This window comes from Sinohyriopsis cumingii, chromosome 12, assembly GCF_028554795.1.
Source record: "Sinohyriopsis cumingii isolate HCF-2022 chromosome 12, ASM2855479v2, whole genome shotgun sequence".
NCBI lineage: Eukaryota > Metazoa > Mollusca > Bivalvia > Unionida > Unionidae > Sinohyriopsis > Sinohyriopsis cumingii.
The window spans coordinates 95268193-95295489 of NC_142972.1; the positions used below are offsets into that span (position 1 = coordinate 95268193).

Below are 27297 nucleotides of genomic sequence, written 5' to 3' on the forward strand. Positions count from 1 at the left end.
TTACTTTTTAATATTCAATGTTGAATTTTATTATCTTTTTACACGATCAGTTTAGTTTTCTTAATATCGCTTGCCATTTAGTACATTGCTAAGTTGAATTTTGTAAAACCAGCTATAAACCTAACCTAATTACTCGACCGAAATGTTGACAGATAGCCCAATTAATAAACATTGCATCTTTTCAAAGCTATGCGCAGAATAGTCACGAAAACACATGAGTGGCATCCAGTGTGTAGAATGTTAATTTCATTTTTAACAGAATATTCTGGTGCAAATTGCCTCTTTTTAAATGGTAAGCATTGCAGTATTTTATTTACGTCAATCGGTCGAATTCTGTATGCGATTTGCTTCAATATTGGTGACAGAAACGTTAGGTGCTCAGAAATGCCCGACAGCATCGTATGTCTCCCGCACTACCAGGGTAATACATCATCAATATAAACTCATTGTGGGAAAGGGATAAAAGCACGTTGTTACGTATGATACGAATGAAAAAACGAACAGTTGGTTTTGGACGAATATAATAAACACATTTATAAATACTCTTTTTGTTTCTTACTAGTTTAATCCAGTACGTTTTGCCGACTTTCAAGCGTTAAGCGTCTTCAGTCCCGAAGCAATGAAATCCATGTAAACACCAAATCACGTGCCAAAAGCACCGCACTGTATTAGTCGCACCGGGCTTAAAATATCGAACTTTCTGATGGCATCATCAGTTTACAATTTTTACAAAATTATTTTTTTTCCAGATTCACTAATAAAACTAAACATTATTTTGATGAGTCGTATTTATGAAATTTACAGTGACACTGCAGAAAAGCGATGTTCTAACTGGATTAAACCAACACTCAGAAGTCACTCGCCTTCTGATTGGCTAAGCGTTTATGCACGAGAGCAGTGTCAGAGGAAGACCGCAGCTTGTGTTTGCCATACACATGGAGTGTAACTGTCTCTCACTCGTTACAGAGTTTGTAAGGACTTTTACAATAACACGTGGTGCATCTCTTATGATCATTCTGAACCAGTTTCCGATGTTTCATTTCGAGGACTAGTGTGTAAGTCTGTCTTCACAATATCGGTATGTCATCGAGATAATGGTGTGAACCAATATGAGGTCCTCGCAATTATATCACACACACACACACACACACACACACACATATATATATATATATATATATATATATATATATATATATATATATATATATATATATACAGAGCACAACAAAAAATTTATATGGTTACGTCGTATATCTCCGTTTCGTAAGTTTTACAAGACTCGTATGTGTGTGTGCACTTCGTGTGTGTGTGTGTGTGTATGTATGTATTTCGAGAGCTAAAATATGTATTAATGTCGTTCTGACCGAAACGTTTACATAATTATATGTTCCACATATATCGTTACTTTGACTTTTTATCAAATAGGTTATAATGATTAACCCTTCTCTGAGATTGTTTCGTATCGTGAAAGCCTGATATACGGCAACTCAGTATCAGTGAATTTCCTTGCTTTATTGATTGTGTGCACATTAGCTGTCCTACTTCTTCACGATAGTTCTATTTTTAGAAAAGTATAATTCTGTACCTAGGTAATAGTCTCTAGCAGTTATGATGAAGCGAGGGGAAATGAACAACTAGCTACACACTGGAAGCAAATGAATCATGCTGATTATCGTCTAAGGAATAGGAGTGGCAGGAAATTGTGTTCCGTTTCAAACACGTGATTTGATTCTAGCAATGGCCGCAGCTAATGAATATACTAAAGACGGAATAACATGTCCAGTATGCTTTGGGGTTTTCAGTGTGCCAAGACAGCTTCCATGCGCTCATAATTTCTGCGAAAGCTGTCTGCAGTCCCTAATAAAGAGGGAAAAAGATGATGACTCGAGCTACATCGAGTGCCCAGTTTGTAACGAAGCCGCACATCCTTCTATAAATGGTGAACCTCTAAATGAATGGGTGTCCCAGTTTCCGGTCAACGCAGTTCTTCAATCACTGTTACCGACGAAATCGAAAGTTGATCGTCTGTGTGATGCTTGTAAATCTGAATGCGTTTCTAATATGGCTGAGGGGCTTTGTGTAGTATGTGAGGAGGCCATGTGCGGAGATTGCTTGCAAGTACACAGAAAACAGAAAATGACGAGGAGTCATTCAATTGTTACTATTAAGGAGTTAGCAAGCAATCCACAAAATGTAATGAAATTTGCCGAAGGTTTTACGTGTTCTGATCATAACGGAAAAGATATAAAATACCACTGCAAGGAACACAGTGTCGCGTGTTGTGGTACATGTTACCTTGTATATCATAAAACATGCGCTAGAGTGAATGATTTGACGGAAGAGCTACCTTCTCTATTACAAGAAATAAGTCCGGGCCATATTCTTGATGAACTGAAGAATGTAGAACATCATCTAAAGGCCTTTTCAGAAAAGAACGAGTCAAATATTTGCGATCTTAAATCTCGCCTTAATGCAATCTACAAGCAACTTGGGGAAATCAGAAGGAAAATCAATGCAGTCTTGGATGACATTGAGAAAAAGGTAAAGATGGAGGGAAACCAAATATACGAAGAGGCGTCTAGTAGGAAACAGGAAGAACATAATCAGTGCTTGTCCTTGCAGCATGCAGTGAGAAATTCTCACCTTCTCCTTGAAACATATAATAAATACGGGACAGACCTCCAAAAATTTATAATGTCGCAAACGATGACATCACATCTATCATCATATTACACTCGAATTAGAGAAAAATACGATAGGATTAAAACAGTCAGCGTAAAGCTAGAGTTTACTCCACTAGTGGACTCTATTATGTCGCTTCCTTTGCACGATGTGGGCAAACTTGTGAGTGAGAAAAGCTCGGAAAGTCTCCCGATACCAAGCCTCTGGAAGCCAGCAAAAGATTGTCAGGTTGTGAAAGCTGATGTAATTGACATTAAAATTTCTGGTGGTAAGATCCCATTTTACAATGGTGTCGCAGCCCTTCCTGACGGCAAAATGATACTTGTGGATTACAGTGGCCAGTGTATTTTATTGAGTCCTTCGTACCAATTCATTACACGCTGTACCTTAACAGGATAGGTATGGGACATTTGTGTAATAGAAAACCAGGAAATGGCAGTTACCATGTGGGATCAAAATACAATCCAGATTATGTCAGTTAAAGATGATGTTATCTGTGCAGAACGAACAATAGCAATGAGGCATCGTTGCTTTGGAATCACAGCAGCTGGAAAGAGGCAAATTATTGTCACGGGAAGCTGTGGTATTAACAAATATTACTGGAGTACGATTAGCATTGATGGAGACGTTAAGTCTTTTCATGAGTTTGACTGTCCATCTGGAAGTTTTAACTACATAGCGCTTGATAGGCGCAGATCAAAAGTGTACATTACGTTGCCAGGAAGCGGCTCAATTATCTGTTTTGACAATAACGGAAGGAAACACTTTACATACAGTCCTAACAATCTTAAAAGGCCCCGCGGAGTTGCCGTGGACAGAGATGGCAACATTTACGTTCTTGGATTTGATTCCAACAACATTCATCAGCTGTCTCCTGATGGATCTGTGCTGCAGGTTATAACAGCTGGAGTGCCACAAAAGCCTTTGAAAGTCTGCTTTGACGAAAATAGGGACATGTTTTTTGTCACGAGCGAGTCAGATGGAAGAAATCTGCATGTTTACCAACTAAAATGAAACAAAACAGCAGAAATTTAAGGGCACGGATGGTGCTGTATATAATGGTTGACATAAATGAATGGAAAAATAGACGAAATAATCACGTTATCTCAAATTATTTTTGTTGCGAAAAGGTAGAAATGTGAAATCTACAATGCGATGTATAACCTCGAAATTGAAGCTATTTTAAACCGCTTCCATCTAAATCTGTATCTCTTGTATTAGCCAGTGACCAAACGTGTACATTTACAAATGAACAGGTTAGGATACGATATGGAATGTAACTTTTAACATTTTCGTAATTACTTTTAAATATGATGTTACGGCCGTAATAACACAAATGCATATCTAACGCAACAAGGAGTGAGAGAGAGATAGAAAAGATGGGGAAGAAGAAAAGTGTCATAAATGAGAGGTGGGTAAATTTAAAATTGTCATGCATTAATACCTTTGAGTCAAGGACGTGCGACATTATTATTTAATGAATGACACCCGTATATACCACCTCCCACCTTAATTTGTTATGGGTACTTATTTTCGTAAACATTGACACCTACATAGTCTTGCTGTCCGCGACTTTGAAAATGTCAAAAAAAATCCTTCTGTAACCAGAGAACAGACACATGATGGAGGTCAGCAAATCATGGTTAATGTTTTCAGCCTATGTGACGCTTCCGACTGTTATTGCTATAATTAAAAACATTTACTAAGGTAGTGAGCAATGTTAGTATAAAAAAAAACAATTCTTATGTACAAGTCGTTTTATATGCCTAACCCGAGTTCATTTGTTTTTATTCTTGGGAAATTAAACAGCAAACAATTCCCAGATTTCTGTTTTTCATGAATGAATAGGATGGTTTGTGATTTTTGTCAATACATGTGTCTTAATTACAATACATCTATCTTAATTACAATACATTCTGTAGAACGGTTAATAATCATTACTTTGTTTCACTTCTTTTATTAGTTATTCATTTATTCCTGATCATTTATTACAATTACTTTTCACTGTGTCTATCTTTTTTGGAGAAATAGACACATTCGAACGCTTAAACTTTCCATCACACTGTTCATATCTTGATTACATTATAATTGTATTATTCAGTCTCATTGTCAACGTTACTTTAGTTCTCTCAAAATGTGTATGTAGTCCTGATATGTTTCAGTTAGTTGAATGTTTCACGAAGAGAAATTTTTCTGAAATTTTAACACGAGCCGACGGACAATCAGCGAATCGAGCATTCGCCAGATTTCTGCATTAAGTTTGGGAATGGTTTTATTCTTGCACGCTATCAAATCTAATATAATGACAGATATGCCACAGACACCTAAAGATAAAATATTACATTATCCGCATTCCTTTTTCACCTTGGAACATTGGTCTTGTGATCACCTTTTATTACAACTTGATCCTATAGCCAACTTACACTACAGCATCGTCTTATCGCCAACTTACTTTTCAGTGTGGTCTTATAACCAGCTTACATTACAGCTGTCATATCGACAACTTACTTTACAATGTGGTCCTGTAACCAACTTACATTACAGCTTGATCATATAAACTTACATTACAGCGTGATCATATAAACTTACACTACAGCGTGATCATATAAACTTACATTAGAGTGTGGCCCTATAAATAACTTGAACTGCAGCGTGATTCTATAAACAACTTGCATGACAACATGGTCCTATAAACACTTATATTACTATACGGTCCAATAACCAACTTACATTACAGCATGGTACCATAACCAATTTACATTACAACGTGGTCATATAACCAACTTACATTACAGTGTGGCCCAATAACCAACTTACATTACAGCGTGACCCTATAACTAACATACTTTACAGCGTGGTCCTATAACCAACTTACTTTACAGCGTGGTCCTATAACAACTTACATTACAGCGTGGCCCTATAACCAACTTACATTACAGCGTGGTCATATAACCAACTTACATTACAGCGTGGTCCTATAACTCTTTCATTACAGCTTGGTCCTATAACAACTTACATTACAGCGTGGTCCTGTAACAACTTACATTACAGCGTGGTCCTATAACAATTTACATTACAGCGTGGCCCTATAACCAGCTTACATTACAGCGTGGTCCAATAACAACTTACATTACAGCGTGGTCCTATAACAACTTACATTACAGCGTGGCCCTGTAACCAACTTGCATTACAGCGTGGTCCTATAACCAACTTACATTACAGTGTGGCCCTATAAACAACTTACATTAGAACGTGGTCCTATAACAACTTACATTACAGCGTGGTCCTATAACAACTTACATTATAGTGTGGTACTATAATCAACTTATATTACAGTGTGGCCCAATAATCAATTTACATTACAGCGTGCTGTTATAAACAACTTACTTTACACTGTCCTCCTAAAAACACTTGCATTACTGCGTAGTCCTGTAATCAATTTATATTACAGAGTGTTGCTATAAACAACTTACATTACAACTTGCTTTACATAACAACTCGCAATACAGCGTCGTCCTTGAAACAATTTACATTGCAGGTGGTAATATAAACGACTTGCTTTAGTGCATGGTCCTGTAATCGACTTATATTATAACGTGTTTTTTTAAACAACTTACATAACAGGGTGGTCCTATAGGACTCACGGTCCTAATTCAACTCCCATAGAAAACATATGGAACGACCGTCATATTCAAATTCAATAACTTAAAATTTCTGGGTGCTGATGATCAGACCTATATTTTTCCATGCACAACTATCCTTGGTGCAAGCTTCTGTGTTGAGAACACCGTGTGAGTCGTGGCAATTGTTTCATGTGCATGAGACACATGTTATCCATTCTGCACCAAATGAATCAGGTGCTACTTTTATTACAGAGCGCCCGTAAGTCAAGTTTGTAAAAATACTAAAATTGCATCAACAAAATGTGTCCATATTTGTTTTAAAGTACAGATAGAATAAGCTTTCAAAAGATATTTTTGCTAAGATTTTGCTTTTTATTATTAACCAATTATGTACCATCAAACCCGTATATACTCATTATTTTTTCACCCTTTTCTAGACTGGTACACAGTTCTTCCATATAATTAGCACGGCGTGTCCTATAATCAATGTTTGTTACAGCGTCGTCCTACCAACAACTTACATTATAGTTTGGTCCTATATTCAACTTACATTACAGCGTGGTCCTATAAGCAACTAAAATGACAGCATGGTTATATTTTTAAAAATTGCATTACAGCGTGGTCCTATAAACAACATATATTACAGCGACATTAAGCTTGTTATTCAACATTCTTATTCCGTTACCAAGAAACAGATGAGTAAAATAAATATAAAATGTTGTAAGCATTATTCTTGAAAACTTGTATCACGTGAAACCAATTGTTTCAAGGATCTTTCACGTGGTCTGACTTCAAAATTGGAATTGGATATCCGCTGCTAATGCTGTGACACACTCTAGGCCCGATAATTATGACTGGCAAATATCGGGCTTTGGTTTATTATTATAAATTGTCCCAAACATACTGCGAGGTTTAACAATGTTTGACACTCGTGCAGACACATTAGCGCTGACAACAGACAAATCCAACGTGTTTGCACTATACAAACAGCCAGCTTTTAGGGTAAATGATTAATGTATTCACGCTTGCAGATAAACCACTTAAGAAAGACTCTGCTTGTCTGCTTATTTTATAATTGTCATTGATTATGTGCGTTTGAAAATTGATCCATAAAACGTTTTAGCTTGTTTGCTTGCTTTTTGTTTGTACGCACATGTCAAGATGTAAGAATGACTTTCTATTCGTTGGAATAAACTGTTCTTCCATGACAACATGAGTCTGATCATCGAATACCAAACTGTGTCAAAACCAACATTGAGGAAAGTAGAAAATGTTGGCATATGAGCATTGTGAATTATAAGGAGAATTTAAACATTATGGGTTATCTTTCGTCATGCTAAAACACCTATTGTAAAATTATAAAAATACCTCTCTCAGTAAAGACTTCCTGAGATAAGCACTAGTTATGTTTGAGCCAGTTATATTTATTCGTGCGACCGGATGTGATTTTGAAAGTTGTTATTGTAGTTCTTGTAGTGTTTAACGCCGTTTTTCAGCAGAGGATGGGCATAACTGGTGGAAGAAGAACCCTGGAAAACGCCGGGAAGAGCCACCGACCCACGAGAAGCTACTAGCAAGCATTTTCATGAACCCACGTTAGCCGAGCCTGAGATTCGAACTCACGCAGACAGAGGTGAGATAGCAGTGTTCCGGAACGGTCAGCGCTTTAGACCACGTGACCACTCGGGGCCCCCAGATTAGAAAAGCAAGGTACGTTGTTAAATCTTCCATTATATACTATAAAAGACAAAACAGCCCCAACTTGTCTAATTTGCGCAGATTTCCACTCATACAGGAGTATTCTTTCGTAAGTACATCCTCTCTCTCTCTCTCTCTCTCTCTCTCTCACACACACACACACACACACACACAGACACAACATAAGCTCTAAACGATACACAATTTGTCGCATCAGTGAGATCCTTTGTAAACCGAACACCTGTTACAACAGAAATTTAAATTTAGTCCAATCGGATCCAATTTTAAGATGATATGTTCTCATTCATGCAAACTTTAAGTCCTTATGGTGTTCATAATTTACTAAGCAAGTACATTTTAATCTTAGTTTCTGTAAACTCGTGGCTAGTTTTATTACCTTTGGGTTTTCTGTGTATGATTAGAAAACTTGCTTACCGTAACATGATAAATAGTGAAAAAATAAAACAAATGTAGTTAGGGGGATTGATGCGTTAAGACTATGAACTCCATGGTAATTGTCATTGCGATCATTTTTATTGTGTGTGTGTGTGGGGGAGTTCCATGTATAACAGGATACACCGGGTAAAATGTCAATACATTTAGTATTATTGTAACACTCTGAAGGCAATCAGAAATATACTGTTAAACGTGAGCATGAATCATTGTTATCCATATAAGTTTTCGTTATAAAATGATATTGTGTGGAAATTTGAATAAAACAATTACTGACCAATAGATCGCTTAACTGACTATCACCCACTGATCTACAACCAACATCTACATTTGCAACCAACATTCTATTCGAACTAATCACGTCATCAAGTAGCTAGCATACACATTTACTAACCAAGAGAAAAGGTGGAAAACATATACATTATGACCCCGAACATACCTATAGGATAAAATAAGAAGATGAGAATTCTTTATTTCAGACTGCGTAGTCCATACATCACAATTGAAATATAAATGTAAAATGAAAGCATTTTTGACATGAAAAATCACAAAAATCTTATGTACAAATATATAGACACATCTACAGCAATGGACTGGTCCAGCATTGTTAAGAAAGATTGTATGTAAATCATTTATAGAGTTATGTAGTCCATCTGTCTGCAAATATGATGTCTTAGTTCCAAAGACACTTCAAGATACAATACTTGTCATTAAATTATACTGTCATTATTGTAAACACATGCTTTCGCATTACTTCCTCAACAATGAACAGGTTATATATTGTGCAGCATTAAGATTTTAATAATCTCATTTTAATATTCAAAGGATTCTTCTAAATTTACATAGAAGCAAATTTCTTCGAGTACACATAAATATGTAATGTATTGTCATATATTCATCATCTAACCGATTGGATTTTAAAGTATGTCCCAAATACGTGTAACTGTTGACATATGTAACAGCATAGCCGTTAAGATGTACAAGGGGACGAGATGGTAGCTTGAAAGAAGCTGATTGAAAGACCATGCATTCCAACTTTTGTGTCTTACAGATGATATCTTTCTCAAATGCGTATTGTTCACAAATCTGTAATAATTTCCTTAAACCTGCGATATAAGGTCTGTCAATGTCATATCATCAGCAAAAATAAAATCGCTAAAAAATGAAACATTTTGTGTCAAATGTAACCCCACCTGAAACAGTTATAACATAACTTGTCTATGTATACATTAAAAGATACAATATATCCTATCACCTGAAAGATAGGATGTGAATAAAGGGGATGAAATAGAAATGAAACCGCTTGTAAACAAAATTAAATCCACCTGCTATCCTATAACTTCCATATCATTCCATTGTAAACACTCATATCAGCTGTATCACCCTTCTAATCTCTATAACCCTTGTATTGACGTGTAATGAACAAACATGTACTATGACACAGAAGAATGTATTAACACACTATATTACACCACAATGGGAAGTTTTGGCATAGGTTATAGCCGTAAATAACAGAATGACAAGGATATAAATATATAAAAACAACAAATATTGAGTGATTGAGTAATAGTGATTGTTGTAGGAACTTCTAGTGTTATAAGAAATTTTAAAACAATACCTGAATCATCACACATTAATGTTGAAGACAGAGTTGAACATAATGCAAATATGTGTCGTTATGTTGTTATTGTGGGACTAACGCCATTTTTCAAGACAGGATAGGGTGTAGGTGGCGTCTAGTATAACTAGTGGAGGAATAACCAAGACAAGTCAGGAAAGAACCGGAAGCTACCGGCAAATTTCATAACATACCCATATAAATATATGCGTCATACGAAAAACAAAACGCTGCCTTTGTTAACTGTTGGGAAAATACAAGACAATTCCATCAAAGTAGGCTTCGAATCTGCAGTGTACACTCAGCGAAAAGGAAATCATTTCCTGTTGACGACTTTCAGAACTGTGACAATGACCTGATTGCAGATTTAGCTATGAAGAAAGGCATTATTACGAAAATTTCATCTCGCTGTTTGTCCAGCTTCGAGTAAGTGATATGGTTGACGATTTTAATAGGTAACTGAAAAGTTACATGAATAAGTGTTGTTCTGTTTGGGGGACAATATATAGATATAAACTATATTAATTTGACAATAATTTTATTCACCGAGGAGCAAATCTAATGCAAGCGAATTGCCTTCTATATCTCCAACGTTGGGAACAATAAAAGGAGAATATTATCATTTAATCACAGACTTGGAAAGTAACAAAACGTTTTATCTTTAAGTAAACTGTTTTCCGTGACTGCTGATAAAGCATCCATCTTGATATGCAAACCGCACCCTCCTACAGAAAATACCAACTGTTTTTTTTTTTCTCGAACGAAAGAGTTATGCCTGTCTATTTTATCTTTTAATTGCTTTTTTCAGCAAGAAAAAAATGTTTCAAAATATTCTTAATGAAGTACTATTTACTGTAATAAAGGTTGTAATACAATTGTCGTACTTTCGCCACTCGCTCATAGGAGGTTTGAAGCTATCTAAAAGAAATGTAATCCAGTTACGGTCACTTTGTAATGTACTGCAGCATTCGACGGCTGAGTTGAGGAAACGTTCTCTCTCATTTGTTTCAGCCGCCCGATTGTATTTAAAACCTTTCTCCGTGAAATTAATAACTATTCTGAGTTCGAAAGCTAAGAAAGACATACGAACCTCATGTTCTGCATTAAATACATCGAATGCCAAGCTTCAGGGTAAAAGGCAACTAAGCTGAATTTCTGTGAAGAGTGATTGTTATTCCAGGAAATTGCATGTCATTGAAAAAGATATCAAAACATTGACTGATGAACATTCCGCATGTTGAATGTTCACTGATAGAGATGAAAGCTCAAGGTTTTAGAACAACATGTACGCATGTATATTTCCGTCTTGAATGAAGAGTTTGGCCAAATATGTCAAAACCCATAAAGCCATGGTCCCAAGTGTACAAATATATTTTGAACCCGATGAAGCCACCGAACATGATATTGAGCTGCAGCTCATACAGTATCTTGGAAATGAGTCTTTGAAATGGAATTAATTGATTTTAAAAGCAAAGATTTGTATTTAGATGCGTTTTCTGCCATTAGGAGCTAGATTTCAAAAGATGAAAAACATTTTGATAATAAATAGTGGCTCTCAAGAAAGATTTAAATTTGTCGATGACGATCCCTGAAGTGTCTTTGTCTATAAGAGAAATGATTGGCCCTGATAAGAGTCGTTAGGGGTTGACCAAGGATGGAGAACATAAACCACACCAATTCACTTTTCTTTGGCACAATCTTCTCGACACTGCTGGCCCAGACAAAAATACCTCTTAAGGCTCCGTTTCTCTCCACGTTTCCTTTCCAGACTGCTGTATCAATATTCTTGGTGATGGCCCATGTCGCCTCAAGATGTTCCGGTGAGTCAGGATTGAATAACATAGCCGAAATAATAGGAGAAGAGTGTACGCTTAAATTCACCTAGGTATATTCTCTTGAGAACAAAGGACACGGTTTTCGAGAATATATATATATATATATATATATATATATATATATATATATATATATATATATATATATATATAGAATATATTTATAGTTGTACGCTGTATCAATGATATACCACGAGATGTATAATTTTTTCTTTAAAAGGAAACGAGGCTTGCCGAGTTTCCTTTTAATGAAACATTTAAACTACGTGTGGTATATCATTGATACAGCGTACATACTATGCATATATCTTATTTATAGCACATATAATTACATATATTTGCCCTTTGAACTGTGTCAAGATTTACTAGTTGGATTTCTTTTCCTATTATCTGCTTTGTTTTATCCATATACAGGTCGTTAATAGATTATTACTACTAATCAAATGTCAATATACATGATCCTGAAATATTCCTCATTTACAAACAGCAAAAATAAATTTCCCCAATGCTACAAAAAATCTCCTACTTTAATTTAATATCTACCTTAAATAAATCCCTAAAAGTAACAGCTTAGATATTTTCCATTAACAATAACATTCTACCAATCCTTTAGTTTCCACAGAAAATTCAACTAACCTCCTATAGTGGAAATACTTCCCTTTACACAGACCATCTGAAAGATCGTGTCACTCTTGCAGCTGCTGTTGGAACATGCCTCCGCACCATCTACAGCCCATTTTCATTATAAAGCTACACTTTTTCCTGCTTACATTAAAGACATAGTAAAATCTGAGAAAAACACCAAACAACAGCAATAAAAATATTATTCATTATTTGGATTCTCTTCCACATTAAATGCATTGCCCTTTAATATCTCACATTACACAAAAAAAAATGTTTTATAAAAACGAAACAGGATTTCCTCACACTGCCTGAAAACGTATTATGTGCCATTTATTGATTTGTCATCGGAAATTAGATAAAATGAAAGGGACGTCAAAGCTACCCTGATGTCGCCAGTTTTTGAATGGGAGATCTGATACTGTAAATTAAAGTATTGTTTCAACTAGCACACTATATGGAATACAAACGTCACAATCGAGTTTCGACAAATGCAGCATGTATTCATTTGGAGAATCGCATCTATCATATACAATAAATTGCATAGATGTTGGGCAAATACTCCGCTTGCGTAAATGACATTCATACGATCCATGAATCCCTCTTTGGTTGTGAGCTTCCACTAGTGCGCATATCTTGCCAATATCACTTAACGGTGGAACGCATTCATCGTAAATGTATCGACTTACACACCGTGGACGAGATTTTTTTCCAAAGTCAATTAAGTAACATTTTTGATAATGTTCCCCCAGAGAAACTATTGGACTTTTCGAAAGAATTTTGCTTTTAATATTATAGGACATATATTTTCACCTCATGCGTTAATGTGTATTACCTTTTAGAGCTTCGTTCGCATCTTTATCTTTCACTTGTTCATGGTGGACTGCGACTTTACTTTTATTTGGAAAGGTTTCAGTTACTGTTGTTGTCGATGCTGTTGTTCATTTTTGGTATTTTTCATTTTGTAGTTGGTATTATCAAGTTTGCAGGTCTTTAGTTTTATTCGACACATTAATATCAGATTGTGCTACATACGTTTATACCATAGTAACACCGCGTACATTAACACTGTGGGTATTTAAGTGTTGGCGTAGATCAATTTCAGATACCAATGTTGTGGGTGTATCAAAATTGTAATTTGCCAATGGCCCCTACTGCATTTGTATTTACCTGTCATTCATAAAGAAAAAAATATAGCGAAGAAAATATAAAATATCCATATACATTGTTAATTTTTTTAAATAAATCAATCACATTACACAATTCTCTCGCTATCTCATTTGCATTAAGGGCAACAAACATCAATATATGTTGAAATTTATGGAGTGAGTGATAAAATCTATTTGAGCTGGATGCAAACCTTGAACTTGAACGTGCACCAAGCAACCTACAAGAAATTAGGCGATTCTTATAGCATGTTTATTGTATAAACATTCCAGTGTTTAGTTATTAAGTGTTTCACTATATCGAGGATACAACGTTATAAAAGCATTGTAAGAGGAGATCCAAACTGTAAATTCATAGATTGGCACACACATACAGTAATATATATGATGCCTTGAATTTTGTTTTAATTTATTAATCCCTATATATATGTACTTAAATAGACCATTTAAAATGTATAAATGCCTGAAGGCCTTTGTCTCTCTCTCTCTAGATAAGATAATTATTCGTACCGTCCGTTTAATTTAAATTGCCATAGACCCACTTCTAGTACTCTCTCTCACACACACACACACACACACACACACACACACACACATTGGTAATTTGGCAATTACGGAAAGCTTCTAATGTTTCAAGCTAATCAACGCAAGTAGGAGTAGGATGCCCACGTCTTTAGTAGACTATCATGACATAGCCATGCTGGGCATCATTATTGCGAACAAAGGCCTAGGCTGCCAGCATAGTATTATATATATTTAAATGTGAATAAGTTTTATGGCTACGAACATATTCTATAATGAAGGTTGCAAATCATTATTCGTGTTTGCTTCTTTTCTCGTTATTTCGTAATGAACCACGTGCACTTTGTGTGCCACTGTTTTCAAGCTGATAAAGGTGTTGCTCTTACCTGCCTTGTTTTACACATTTTATAAACAGCTAAAGAACACTTTACATATGCACTAACTTTGCTTGCTATTATTCATGCATTTTAACTAGCAACATATATAATCGAGGAATACGTCAAAGGAAACAAAATGAAAAGAATATAAACAAATTCATAATTGTTTGGGGCAATATAAGTTTCTAATTTATTCTGGTCAACATTCCAAAATCACGTCACACTCTTAGAAAAAATATCTTAGTTGTATTCATTGCCATAATTTAAAAGAGATATTGAATTAGGTTTTGCCTCCTATTTGAGAAGAATTATAACAGCATATATCTCAAGCATTACGCGCTTAAGATCTATATTTCAGAACCGAGATGAAATAACTCACTTAAAACTTCGGTGACAATAAAATCACTGACACAGTTTTAGAAATCAAAGCAAAAATTTATAAAATATCGGAAAACTACGTTTCCATGACTTATGAAAAAGTTTTAGTCATAGTTGACTGCAGGATGACAGGTTTAGAACTCGATATATGATATTCACCCTTTTTGACTTACCTAGGGACTGTCCATTGATTTAGTTGGGGATGCGTCGGAAAGAATTGTTTTAGTTTCAACTACAAAGTCAGGGGTCGATTTAGCCTTTGTCACGCCGGTCATTATCCTTTAGATTTTTAAAAGGGCCAGTTAATACTGAAAACAGCAGGCCCGTAGAGCCATTTAAATTCCATTATTTTTACTACCATGGGAGGGCCAGTCGTTTTCCATGTGAGCTATTCCAGCTGGCCAGAGGAAAATTTGTCTCAACTCGACTTCAGCATTCAATATGATTATTGTTCTTCGTTCTGCAAGTCACACCAATTGTATTTTTTCAAGCTCTATTGTGGATGGGATTTTGTTAAAAATTGTTTGTTTAAAATCTGGACCCTCATCCATGTGAGCTATTCCAGCTGGCCAGAGGAAAATTTGTCTCAACTCGACTTCAGCATTCAATATGATTATTGTTCTTCGTTCTGCAAGTCACACCAATTGTATTTTTTCAAGCTCTATTGTGGATGGGATTTTGTTAAAAATTGTTTGTTTAAAATCTGGACCCTCATCACGTCCCAAACAAAACTGTTCGAAAGTGCCATCATCGGCGTGGTACACGTGTTTAGACAACATCGCTGTATTCTTTTCTCCAAAGTAATGGAGAATGGTCGCATTTGAGTAAACGTGCAAACATCTGAAAGGGTCAGCCGTCGGTAAGACAAAATGTCGAAAGAGGAAGGGAAAAGAGACAGCAAACTTGCGTGTAATTTTCTTAACTCGTCATCCAATTGCTAATAACATTTCGGGACTTCTCGGCCCATAGCGTAATCACTGCACAAATGCTTTCGGCCCACAACGAAACCGGACTACTCGTTACATGCGCGGCTTGTCAGTTATACAGTCAAAGATTTATTCATGTCAAACTACCTATCAATCAATCTATAAACTAACGAGACTGCCTGAATTATATTTCATCAAAGGTTGAAATTCAAACAAATTTTAACATATTCAATATATATATATATATATATATATATATATATATATATATATATATATATATATGATGTACAAATCAAAGTCAGTTCCACGGATTTCGCGTTTGATTTTAGAACATCAATTTCATTTGTCTTTCAATAAAAAGAACGCGCATTGCATACTAGTTTGCGGCATTGTTTATGTTTTAGCATGATTATTCACACCCTTAAAATTTGCATAATCACGAGTAGTCACCTAAGTAATCAGTAAAAATCAAGTTTATGATAAAAGTGTATTGTTCATTAACATCAATTGTTAAAACAACTTACAAGATCAGAGGTAAAGTTAAAAACAACCAAAATAAGGCGTTGTAATTGTTTGTTATATTTTGGGAGTACATAGTCCGAAAGTTTACGTCCACTGTGACAATCATGATTCATTAATTAAATTTGTATATAAAACATCTGTAATGGGCAGAATGTGCTATGGATCGACCCCACAATGTGCCGGGCATGCCGAGATGTCATCCAGTCACCGTCGATAACTGGCAATACCGTTGCTTCGATTACTGCTGTCTGGTAGGTGCAACAGTGGATAACACTAATCTGTAAAAATGATCGACTCAACGTTTATGAGGTACATACAGTACACGATTATAAGCGTATCTCATATAAGGTCCAACTGCAGACCGTAAAAAAGCAAAATTCAATACAATCGTTCTTTGTTTTTTTTTGTTTTGTTTTTTTTTGTTTTTTGCTCCTCAATTTGATAGCTCTATCACCATCGTTTGAAAATGAAGGAACTGTGCACATGAACGTACTGTATACAAGAAATTCAAGATAGTATCGTTTCGTGCGTGCTAAAAGTCCTCGCATGTTCATGAGGTTAGGAAACTTGTACAGAAAAAGTTTCAGAGAAATCATCAGAGATCACCACAGCTGATCGAGAAAATGTTAGACATGTTGTGAAATAATTTGATCCTGAATTCATTATATACCGGGATAATTTGAAACCGATTGCAGATTATTGCACTCGTATTTCTCTGGATTATACTGACGAAACTACATTCTATTGTACAAAATAGCTTTGTTCGTGCAGATGGCTAAAATATATTTGTGTTCCGATATTGCATTTGTACGACTTAGAATTTGACAATTCTGTTTTAATGACATAAAATACTTTTTTAATAGTATTGTACTTTCAAAGGAAACCAGAAACATATTTAGTCGTTCATCATGAAAAAATGTTTGAAACATATTTTTCAGTTTGCAACATCTTTCGAATTTTAAATCAAGGTGGAAAACGATTAACTTTTTCATGCTGGGAATTTGTTTTCTCCCGGTTTATATTGTGGGTTTGGCAGCATAATTGGAACATACATGCAATCTTGTTTACTTATTTTGTGACATGCGTTCATTTATATATATGCTATTGAGCTTGATTGCACTCTGCACATGCACCATCATACAATAATGCTGTGACACTACATTGTTGTGGTTACGTGGTAGTGTTATATATATATATATATATATATATATATATATATATATATATTTACTTGTCTTAGATTTTACTAATAAGACCACAATTCAGCGATAAAATAGTAGATAAAATTCGAATCATTACAGCGAAGTACGTTATACTATCGTTTTACTCGATAACTCCTTCCACAAAAACTCGATATGCTTGAAAATAATACATTTAGTCGATTTATATTCATTACTGTTTGATAATGTTAATACTGGCCTGATGTATACAAGGTTAACTTTATATTTTCTTCATTGAAACGTTGGAAAGTTAGTTAGTTTTAAACAACTATGACTGCGCTAACATATATCTACTTTGGACTGATTTCAGCCATACGTTTTCTAATACCTTTCTGAATTTAATGCAAGAGATGAACATCACCCTATTACGTTATCTTACTATGCACGTGAAAACAGTAATAACTACTAAAATAAATCAAGTACGTATGTTCCATTGTTTTCCTTTTAATATTTCAAACAGTCCTATTCACCTTGGCATTTGGACTGCTCCGGTGGCCTAGTGGTTAGAGCGTCAGCCTCGGATGAGGGAGTTCGCGGGTTCGAACCCCGGTTAAGTCATACCAAAGACTTACAAAAATGGTGCTAACAGCTTCCTCGCTAGGAGCTCGGTATTAAGAAGTTAGTGCCAGGACTGGTCGGCCTGGTGTTAGGATAATGTGACTGGGTATGAGATCATGCTACATTTCTGCGGCATGGTTCCCATCACATCACTATAAACTGCCACACTGCAGACATCGTAGCGATATGACTGCAAAATTGATAAAGCTACGTTAAAAATCCAAATCACACGCCACCCACCCAACACATGCTTGTATTTGGTGGATATCGAGGACTCGGGTATGGAACCGCGTACCAAGGATATTTGTTCCCTCGATGTTAGAGCGAAAAGAAGACCACTCTGAGGCAGTAAATTAGTAGAAAATGGTGCAATTTAGTGACGCAAGCGAGGACGCACACATTTACACATATATTCTGTATAATCCATGCAAACTAAGGACGCACACTATTGGACAAAATCACGGAGACCGTGGACATTAGTACATTATGAGCATGTTTGCATATCTAGTCCAGTCTTAACAATCAAACAACCGCTCTGGTGGCCTTGTGGTTAGAGCGTCCGCCTCGGATGCGGAAGGTTGCGGGTTCGAACCAAGGCCGAGTCATAACAAAGACATACAAATGGTACTAACAGCATTACGAGGTTAGTGTTAAGACTAGTCGGCCTGGTGTCACAATAATGTGACTGCGTAGGGCATCATGCTACATGTCTGCGGCGTGATGCCCCAGTGCTCGACATCACTACAAACTGCCACACTGCAGACATCGTAGCGATGTGACTGAAAGATTGTTAAAGCAACGTTAAAATTAAATCCAAATCACATAACGTAACTATAGGTCCATAAGGGTTTCGTCTACAACTGTTCTTTGGGACAATTGCATTATTATTGGAATATATATCTTGTTGTTATTGACAGACTAATGAATTTATTGATTGACTGATTGTCCTGCAATTCGACTTAAGTAGGACAACTCAGTGCAATGAAAATATTCCTTGGCCCGAAATAATTAGCCAATTAGTAGGAGCAAACGTCACGGAGTGAAGTGTTATTGAGTTTCCAGGATGCCATGGTTGACTTCTAGTGAATTCAGGTCATAAGCGCCAGAGTGTACCTGGAGTACCATAGCCATAATAAAACCTAGTTTCGTACATTGGTGGTGTGACTGCCGGGTCAGTATTTATGGCAGGAGACCGGTAAATTACGCAAAGGAATAAACAAGAAGGGACTCGGCAGATACCGTTTATGTCGCCATGGTGGCAAATGTGATGCAGTTGTACTGGCAAAATGTGCCTTGAAACCATAAATTGACTAAGGTGGCGTGGTAAAAATAGTCCCCTGTCTTAGGGGATAGTTGAATAGTTTCTAGATATTTGGCATTTTGAGATCTGTGGTCTTGCATTGATTAGCGGGAAATTTATGTATAGAATGGACACGTCGGGGTCTCTAATTCACAGTTGAAGTTGTATAGAAGTCTTTGGAAATTTGGGGGAAACTTATGACTTTTAGCGGAATCGCGCCAGCGTTTTTGACACCGCTCGGTCAAGCAAATACCCCTGGCTTCTAACAATACTATTTGGCTGGATTTGAGCATTTATGGCAGAAAACTCGCCTTATCGGCAATGACCATTCACTTTTTGACAAAACAGAGTAATATCTTCGTTGCATAACACGCGTACGAATCTCTCTCTCTCTCTCTCTCTCTCTCTCTCGGGCATTCTCACGGTTCTCCTTCCAAATCACTTAGTTTACAGTTGCTAATTCAAGGTACCTCGTACAGGTGTTTTGTATCGCTGATTGGAAGTTTTAAACAGCTTTTTTATTTTCCTGTTTGCCTCGTCGCCTTCTGTGTAAAACATACTGAAAAAAGACTAAATTAGTAAGAATAGTACCGTCTAACGCAGATCTAAATAAATGTTCTTTTAAGTTATAAATACAAGTTGGTCCAGTAGAACATCCTGAGCGTTTTTGATATTGTTAAAAAAAGCTTTTTATATTTAGGAAAAAAATATAGATTGTGTTTACATTTTGCATGTTGTTTTAATAAGACTTCGTTTACAACAGAACTATCGATACAAACATAATTCATGATATGTTAAGCGAAATCATCAAATTACCAACTGAAGCAAGTATATATATTTTAAACAACATTGAATTCATTCAACAGTTTATGATTGCTTACACGTGAAGTAGCAGATCTTGAGAAGGCGATAATGAAAAACGTATTGCTGTAATTAAATGGTTCATTTTGGGACTGATCATCTTGATGATAAATGTTTGACCTGTATATAATTATATTTATCATTCTATATATATACTGAAGTTTTGTGCTGTAACTTCCAAATTTGGCTAGTGATAATTCGATCTCACCTTAGCCGGAGGTTTCACTCGATTCACATCTGTTCTCTCCTGTTTGAATAGTTTGTCAAAACTAATTGACATAGGGGCGGATATATCTCATTTAATTACAGTGTATCCCCCAGGGGTGTAAAATTGAGGGTACAAAAAACCATTTGGTGTCAAAACTTGGGGTCAAATAAAAATGTGGGGGTCAAAAATATACTGACACATTTTCATACGACTCATACTTTTTCAGCTTGAAATAAGATATTGCAACTTGCACTACTCTCTCTCTCTCTAAACATACAAATAAACAACATGCACAATTAACAAACAAATGCATTGTCCATTCAAAGAATAATTTTATCAGTTCATTTTTCTTTTAAAGTCGTACTTTTAACAGTCTACTCAACAATATTATAGCCCAACACATTACATATAAGCCAGTACAAAAAGCCAAATAAATATTTTTAACCAAATTGGAGTTAATTTACTGCCTTTAATCAAATGTGTACTATCGTAGGTTTCATCGTACTTCGTCCTAGAACACATTTATCCAAATATCAAGGAGGATACTGATTCCTCTTCTTTCTAATAAGTTACACTTGAACTTTAAGATCTTTCTTTTATTGCAGTAAAAGTTAAAATCCAACAAAATCTGCAATGACAAGCTGACTTTGTAATCCAAATAACGCATTTGTCTCTGCAAGGTTACCGATTTCTATGTTGTGAAATAATGTCTTAGGTTATAATGTGTTCTCCAGATATCTTATGGCGAACGAGGGCAGATTTTTAAAAATTCTAAAATCCTGTCACGAAAGGATTATTCATTTTTGCAGTCTTTGCAATCACGAAATCAGAGGTCACACCGGTAATCATAATGAATATTCCAGTCAAGGGAATAATTTTCTCCATTTTTCATTAAAGTTAGATCCACGGTTACTCTTTTGTGTTCTGCTTCTTTCACTTTCTTCGCTAATGCTTTTTAGTGGATGACGTTTTAATCTGCCGATAACTTTCTAGTGCAACGAGCCTGGATGTTAAATATCTAGAAGCTCGCGAGATTAAGGGAAGCAGTTACAACACAACATTGCCTATGCTAGTCTCGTTCATTGTTTGTTATATTCCCTGCGTTGCACTTTGCTATACAAATAGAGGAGAGCAAGGCAGGGAGCAAACTAAGCTAGGCTCCAGTCAATGCCTATACGCGAAATATATACGTTGCCTTCTATCGTCCAATGCATTGGGTATTAAATAAATCATGATCATATTATGAAAATCCTTTGCGTCAAAAAATCGCACGGCAACAAAATGTTTGCGTCAATTTTCCCCAGCGTGCGTCCCTGACGCACAAATGTGCGTAAAGGGAAACACTGTCATTTAATAGTCGTAAAATAAAGTCTGCATATCAAGGATGTCTTTTCAATATCTTTACGTGTGTAAAATCTCGCCGCCAACAGGACGTTTTAACTTTACAGATGGGTGGATAATTAGACAATTTCGGTACAACTCTACAATGAATTCATGCGTTTTTCCAATAGCATTTTAATGTACTTATTTCGTACAAGTCGTAGATTTATTTGCATGTATTGGACGCGTATGGTACGAATGTATAGTGAGTTTCCAAACGCTATTGTCTCACATGCATGAAATATTAAAAACAAAATGTCAGGGACTGTTATATGCACCAACGTTTCATCTTACATTTTAGCTAAGTGGTTGGTATCTGATGCTTGGGCTTAAAGGGAGATAATACGATTTTGCAACGTGTAATTTGATAGTATGGATCTCTCTTTACAAGTTTTCCACCGGGCAATCGAAGACATGGATTCGGACGTATGTATCTCCAGCTTTGGGAAAGATACACTCCAAAATCTCGAACACGCACTAAGCGTGTAAACGGGAACCTTCCTGCAAATCATGACTTTATGATATTCTATGCTAAAATAGTTGGTAGAAGCAAGATTTTACCATTTTTCAAACCGAGGACGCTCTCGGTTGGAGGTGTGTCCTTGGTACGTTGGTGTGTAATCTCATGAATGTCCTCAGTTTACACCAAATACACACTCGCGAACGCGCGCGGCTTTTTGCCCAATCAGCCTGTAAGTTGGTCCGAATCAGCCTTTAAGTTGGTCCGAACCTAACACTGTCCGATTCCGCCAGCTTTCCGCCATTCTTCAACCCTCCCCACCCCTCCGATCGACTTGAACTCGACTTAATTTGTAAACGTGGGTCGTACCACAGAAGTCTCATGTTTTATCAATAAAGTACGATGGAATATCTGACAACACGAAATCACCTTATCAGTACTGTGTTAATCGTCTTGTCAGATATTTAATCGTATTTTACTGATAAAACGTTAGACTCCTGTGGTCATACTATGATTGTCGATTTATACTATATACATAATACCCTCAAAATCTCAATTTGCTTTAGTCAGTAAACAGCCGATAATAACTGACTGCATATTTTACCTTGCCCTAATTTTAATCCTGTTCTATTTTCAGCTCGCTGTACATTGTCCCGAAATAAGGATATCGATCAGTCTAGCTTGACTCTTGCCTTAGTAATAAATCATGAACAAGTAAACAGTCGGGGAGAGGACGGTTGTTCGTTTCTGTTGACTAGAGCTAAAATGAATTAAGAAAGTGTGCTTATTGTAAGTTAATTTTGTTTTGTTTTATAATGGCATCCGCTACAACAGATAATGACGACGGCCCAGCTTGCCCAATTTGTTTGGGACAATTCAACATACCAAGACAGCTACCATGTGCCCATTCATTTTGTCAGAGCTGTCTACAGTCTTATATATCAACCAAGATGGAGAAAGATAGTGTATTGAAGGAAATTGAGTGTCCTATGTGCAAACAAGCCGCACGTCCCTCCAGGAATGATCAACCGACGTGTCAATGGGCGTCTTTGTTTCCAGCTAACAGATTGCTACAATCGATCATGCCAAAGAAGTCGAATGAAAATCGCCTATGTGATCCTTGTAACATTGAGGGTGTTTCTGTCTTGGCAATAGGTTTCTGTGCAGTATGTGAGGAGGCAATATGTGACGAATGCCTGAAAGTTCATAGGAAACAGAAATTGTTAAAGAATCACACCATTATTACAATGGACGAATTAATAAGCAATCCACAAAAAGTATTGAAATTTGCAGAAGGTTTTACTTGCTCTGAAGATGATGGAGAAGATATAAAATTTTATTGCAGTGATCACAAGGTTGCCTGCTGTGGCACATGCTCCTTTCTCAGGCATAAAACATGTGCAAAGGTGATAGATCTGAGGGAAGACCTTCCAAATTTTCTTAAACAATGTAAAGTAGACAAGGTTATTGAGGATCTAAAGAATGTGGAAATCCATCTAAAGAAGTTTTATGAAATGACAGAGTCAAATATTAATACGCTTGAGTCCCAACTTAATGGACTGACTGACAAAATAGCAGAGATGAGAAGAAAGATCAATGCCGCTCTGGATGACCTAGAGACACGAGTCAAAATGGAGGCCAACCGCCTGTATAAAGAAGAGACAGTTATAAAACAAGAGAAAAGTCATCATTGCTTGTCACTGTTGCACGCTGTGAGAAATTCTTATGCTATTCTTGAAACAGTCAGAAGGTATGGCAGTGAAACACAAAAGTTTTTAATGACAGAGAAGATGACATCACAACTATCCTTCTATTACACTCAGATCAGAGACAAATTCGATAACAATGACACAGTCAAGTTCCAACTGGAGTTTGCGCCTTTGGTGGAGTCTATTTTGTCACAATCATTGTGTGATTTTGGAAAACTTGTGACCATAAAAAGCTCAAATAAACTTCCTTTACTGGCTTTGCAAAAGCCCACCAAAGACTGTCATATTGCGAGAGCTGATGTAATTAATGTTAATGTCCCTGGTGGTACTAAGCCGTATTATAGTGGTATCACACTTCTCTCTGGAAACAGAGTTATGCTGGCTGATTCTAAAAATAGTAAGTGTATCCTACTAAGTTCCACCTATGAATTCATCACTAGCTTCACACTGTCACAAAAGCCATGGGACATATGTGTGGTGGATAATGAAGAAGTGGCGGTATCACTGCGGGATGAAAAAAATATCCAAATAGTGTCAATTCGTAATGATGGCATCAGTCCCGTCAGAACAATAACAACCGAACATGCCTGCTGCGGAATCGTTGATACTGGGCACAAAACTCTTGTTATAACTGGAGTGTGTGCTACAGACAAGTATTACTGGAGTCTGATCAGCATGGAAGGTGACATGAAGTCTTTTCATCAGTTTGACAGTACAAATTCATATCTTAACCATGTAGCCCTTGATAAAGATAAAACACGAGTGTATGTCACTTTACCAGGAAATAATTCTCTTCTTTGTTTTGATATGGATGGAAAGAGACAGTATACCTATAGTCCTGACAATCTTCGTTTGCCTGCTGGTGTTTCTGTGGACAGAGATGACAACATCTATATTCTTGGATTTGATTCCAACAACATTCATCAGCTGTCTCCTGATGGATCTGTGCTGCAGGTTATAACAGCTGGAGTGCCACAAGCTCCAAGGGGAATTTGCTTTGACAAAAGCAAAGATTTGTTTTTTCTTACAAATTGCTCAGATGCAAACAATCTGTATGTTTACCAACTCAGATAAATCAGATCACGAGAAAAAGGATAAGAACAAGATATATTACAATGTCTATGAAGCTAAATCTGTGTCTCTATGTATCAACACAAACCTTTGCTAAATAGGACCTCTTTTAGGAGACCACATATGTCAAGAAACTACACGACTTGTATGGATCACACCAAAACCAATAGTTATTAGGATAACCTATACAGTATTTACATACCACTTTTTGGGGGCACAATGATTTTCTAGGATGATCTCTTAGGATAGGTTTATCTGTATATGTAGATATAGAAAGAAAGATTACTGTTCACTTTGGATGCAAAGCAATTCCTGTTTTGAGACTGAATGTATTGCTAAGGTGCTGGTGAATGCAATTATTTATGATATCTATTAAGAAAAATCAGTTTGTTTGATACTTGTTATAAGGACTTTCTGAATATTATACCGCAAAAAACAATAGCAATTCACCCGTGACCTAAGCATTCAAGTCCTGTGACTCATCTTCCCAATGCATGCTCAAAAGCCCATAGCAAATCTGGCATAAAGTCAGATGCCTTTCCATTGAACTATACACAGAAATTTACACAGACATTGTGAGTTCGTATATTCAGTTCTAAAGATGTTCTATATTCCAATATAAACTCCGTCACAAGCAATTCTGATAGCAATACATTTATGGCAAGTAGAGACTTTGCCAGACACCGTACCTTCAATAACCATCTATAATAAAATAATTGCTACTTGTGACTACTGAAATAAATCTGGATAATCAACTTGATATTTAAACACTAAAATAAATTTAATTAAAAATATACGACTGATAAATGGAAACATTTGCATGCTATATGTTGTCATTTGTTTCTATTATCGACAACATTTGCTGCTGGCTATTCAATGAACAAATCCACTTTAATTTGTTACAAGCATGTAATAAATTTGGTATAAATTCAGATTACTTTCCAGAAAACTTTTTTTTAAAAAATCTACACTGATATTGTGAGCTTGAATCTTCAATTACTAAGATATTCTATCTTCCAATGTAAATGTTTTCACAATAATCAGATATCAATTTATTTACAACAACAACAGACTCTGATAGTCAAGATAGCAATCCATCGAAAATTGAAACATTTGTTACCTGTGATTATTATACAATTCACAGATAATTTACTTGTTTAAACATTGAAATAATTTTAATTAAAACAGCATGACTGATAAATGCAGATAAAGTATGTACGCTATACCCTGCCCTTTGTGACTATTATCCTTATCATTTGTTGTACTGAGCAAATCCACTTCTGTTACAACAGGTAAAATGAGGATAGATATTTGATCTATTAGTATTCAAAAGGCAAAGTGTGTATTTGAGACAAATGAACAGCTGAATTAAAAACAATTTTTTTAATGAATGGCATGCGTGTGATTTTCGATTTTTAATATAGCTTTAACAGTTTTTCAGTCATCGCTACAATGTCTGCATTGTAGCAGTTTACAGTGATGTCTAGCATTGGGGCATCATGCCACAGACATGTGGTATCATGTCCCACCCAGTCACATTATCCTGACACCAGGTCGACCAGTCCTAACACTAACCTCTTAATGCTAAGCACCTAGTGAGGCAGCTGCAAGTACCATTTTTTTATAAGTCTTTGGTATGACTTGACCTCCCACATCCGAGGTGGCTGCTCTACCGCTTATGCCACCAGAACAGTCTGCATTAATGGATGTAAAGAGAGAATGCTTGAAAGTGACAATCAGACAAATGTGACTAAAAATACAAAATGTGAATAAACTGTTTGCTAATAAGGAACTGTATCTGTTCAATTGTTTTTTTATCCCAATATCTGAATTGTTACAAAACTTGGACACCACTTTCTCCACCACTGGTGAAAAAGTAGTACCTGCATCTTACCATGCAGGTGAGAAAAACTGAAGTCAAACAACATTTTTATTCAAATAACATGCATAAATTCATTAATAAGGTGTGGATGTGGTGTTTGATATATGAGCTTTCATAATACAAACCGTGGACTTGATACCATTGTAAAATCAAAATAAAAAATTTGGTTGCATGAATGGGTGGAGAAAGAGTAAGATTGAGAGAAAGGGACAAAATGTGAA

General features: G+C 36.1%; 2 protein-coding genes across 3 annotated transcripts; both read left to right on the forward strand.

Annotated features, from left to right (window-relative positions):
- The first annotated feature begins 901 nt into the window (after positions 1–901).
- LOC149787021 (protein meiotic P26-like) lies at positions 902–26986 on the forward strand. 2 transcript variants are annotated; one of them, XM_089977566.1, is made up of 3 exons: positions 902–1078; positions 7805–8018; positions 23052–26986. In XM_089977566.1, the coding sequence occupies exon 3, from the start codon at positions 23230–23232 to the stop codon at positions 25195–25197; it is 1968 nt and encodes a 655-aa protein (XP_089833692.1). In that variant the 5' UTR covers positions 902–1078; positions 7805–8018; positions 23052–23229; the 3' UTR covers positions 25198–26986. The 2 variants fall into 2 exon arrangements, with proteins under 2 accessions (XP_089833692.1, XP_089833691.1); XM_089977565.1 differs by having other exon boundaries at positions 902–1055.
- On the forward strand, positions 2065–3084 carry LOC149787022 (E3 ubiquitin-protein ligase TRIM45-like). The gene has a single exon (XM_089976019.1). It carries the CDS (start codon positions 2065–2067, stop codon positions 3082–3084), a length of 1020 nt encoding a protein of 339 aa, XP_089832145.1.
- Positions 26987–27297: the final 311 nt, after the last annotated feature.

Coding starts and splice junctions, on each gene's coding strand:
- LOC149787022 (XM_089976019.1), top strand. CDS start 2,065: ATGGCTGAGGGGCTTTGTGTAGTATGTGAGGAGGCCATGTGCGGAGAT.
- LOC149787021 (XM_089977566.1), top strand. CDS start 23,230: ATGGCATCCGCTACAACAGATAATGACGACGGCCCAGCTTGCCCAATT.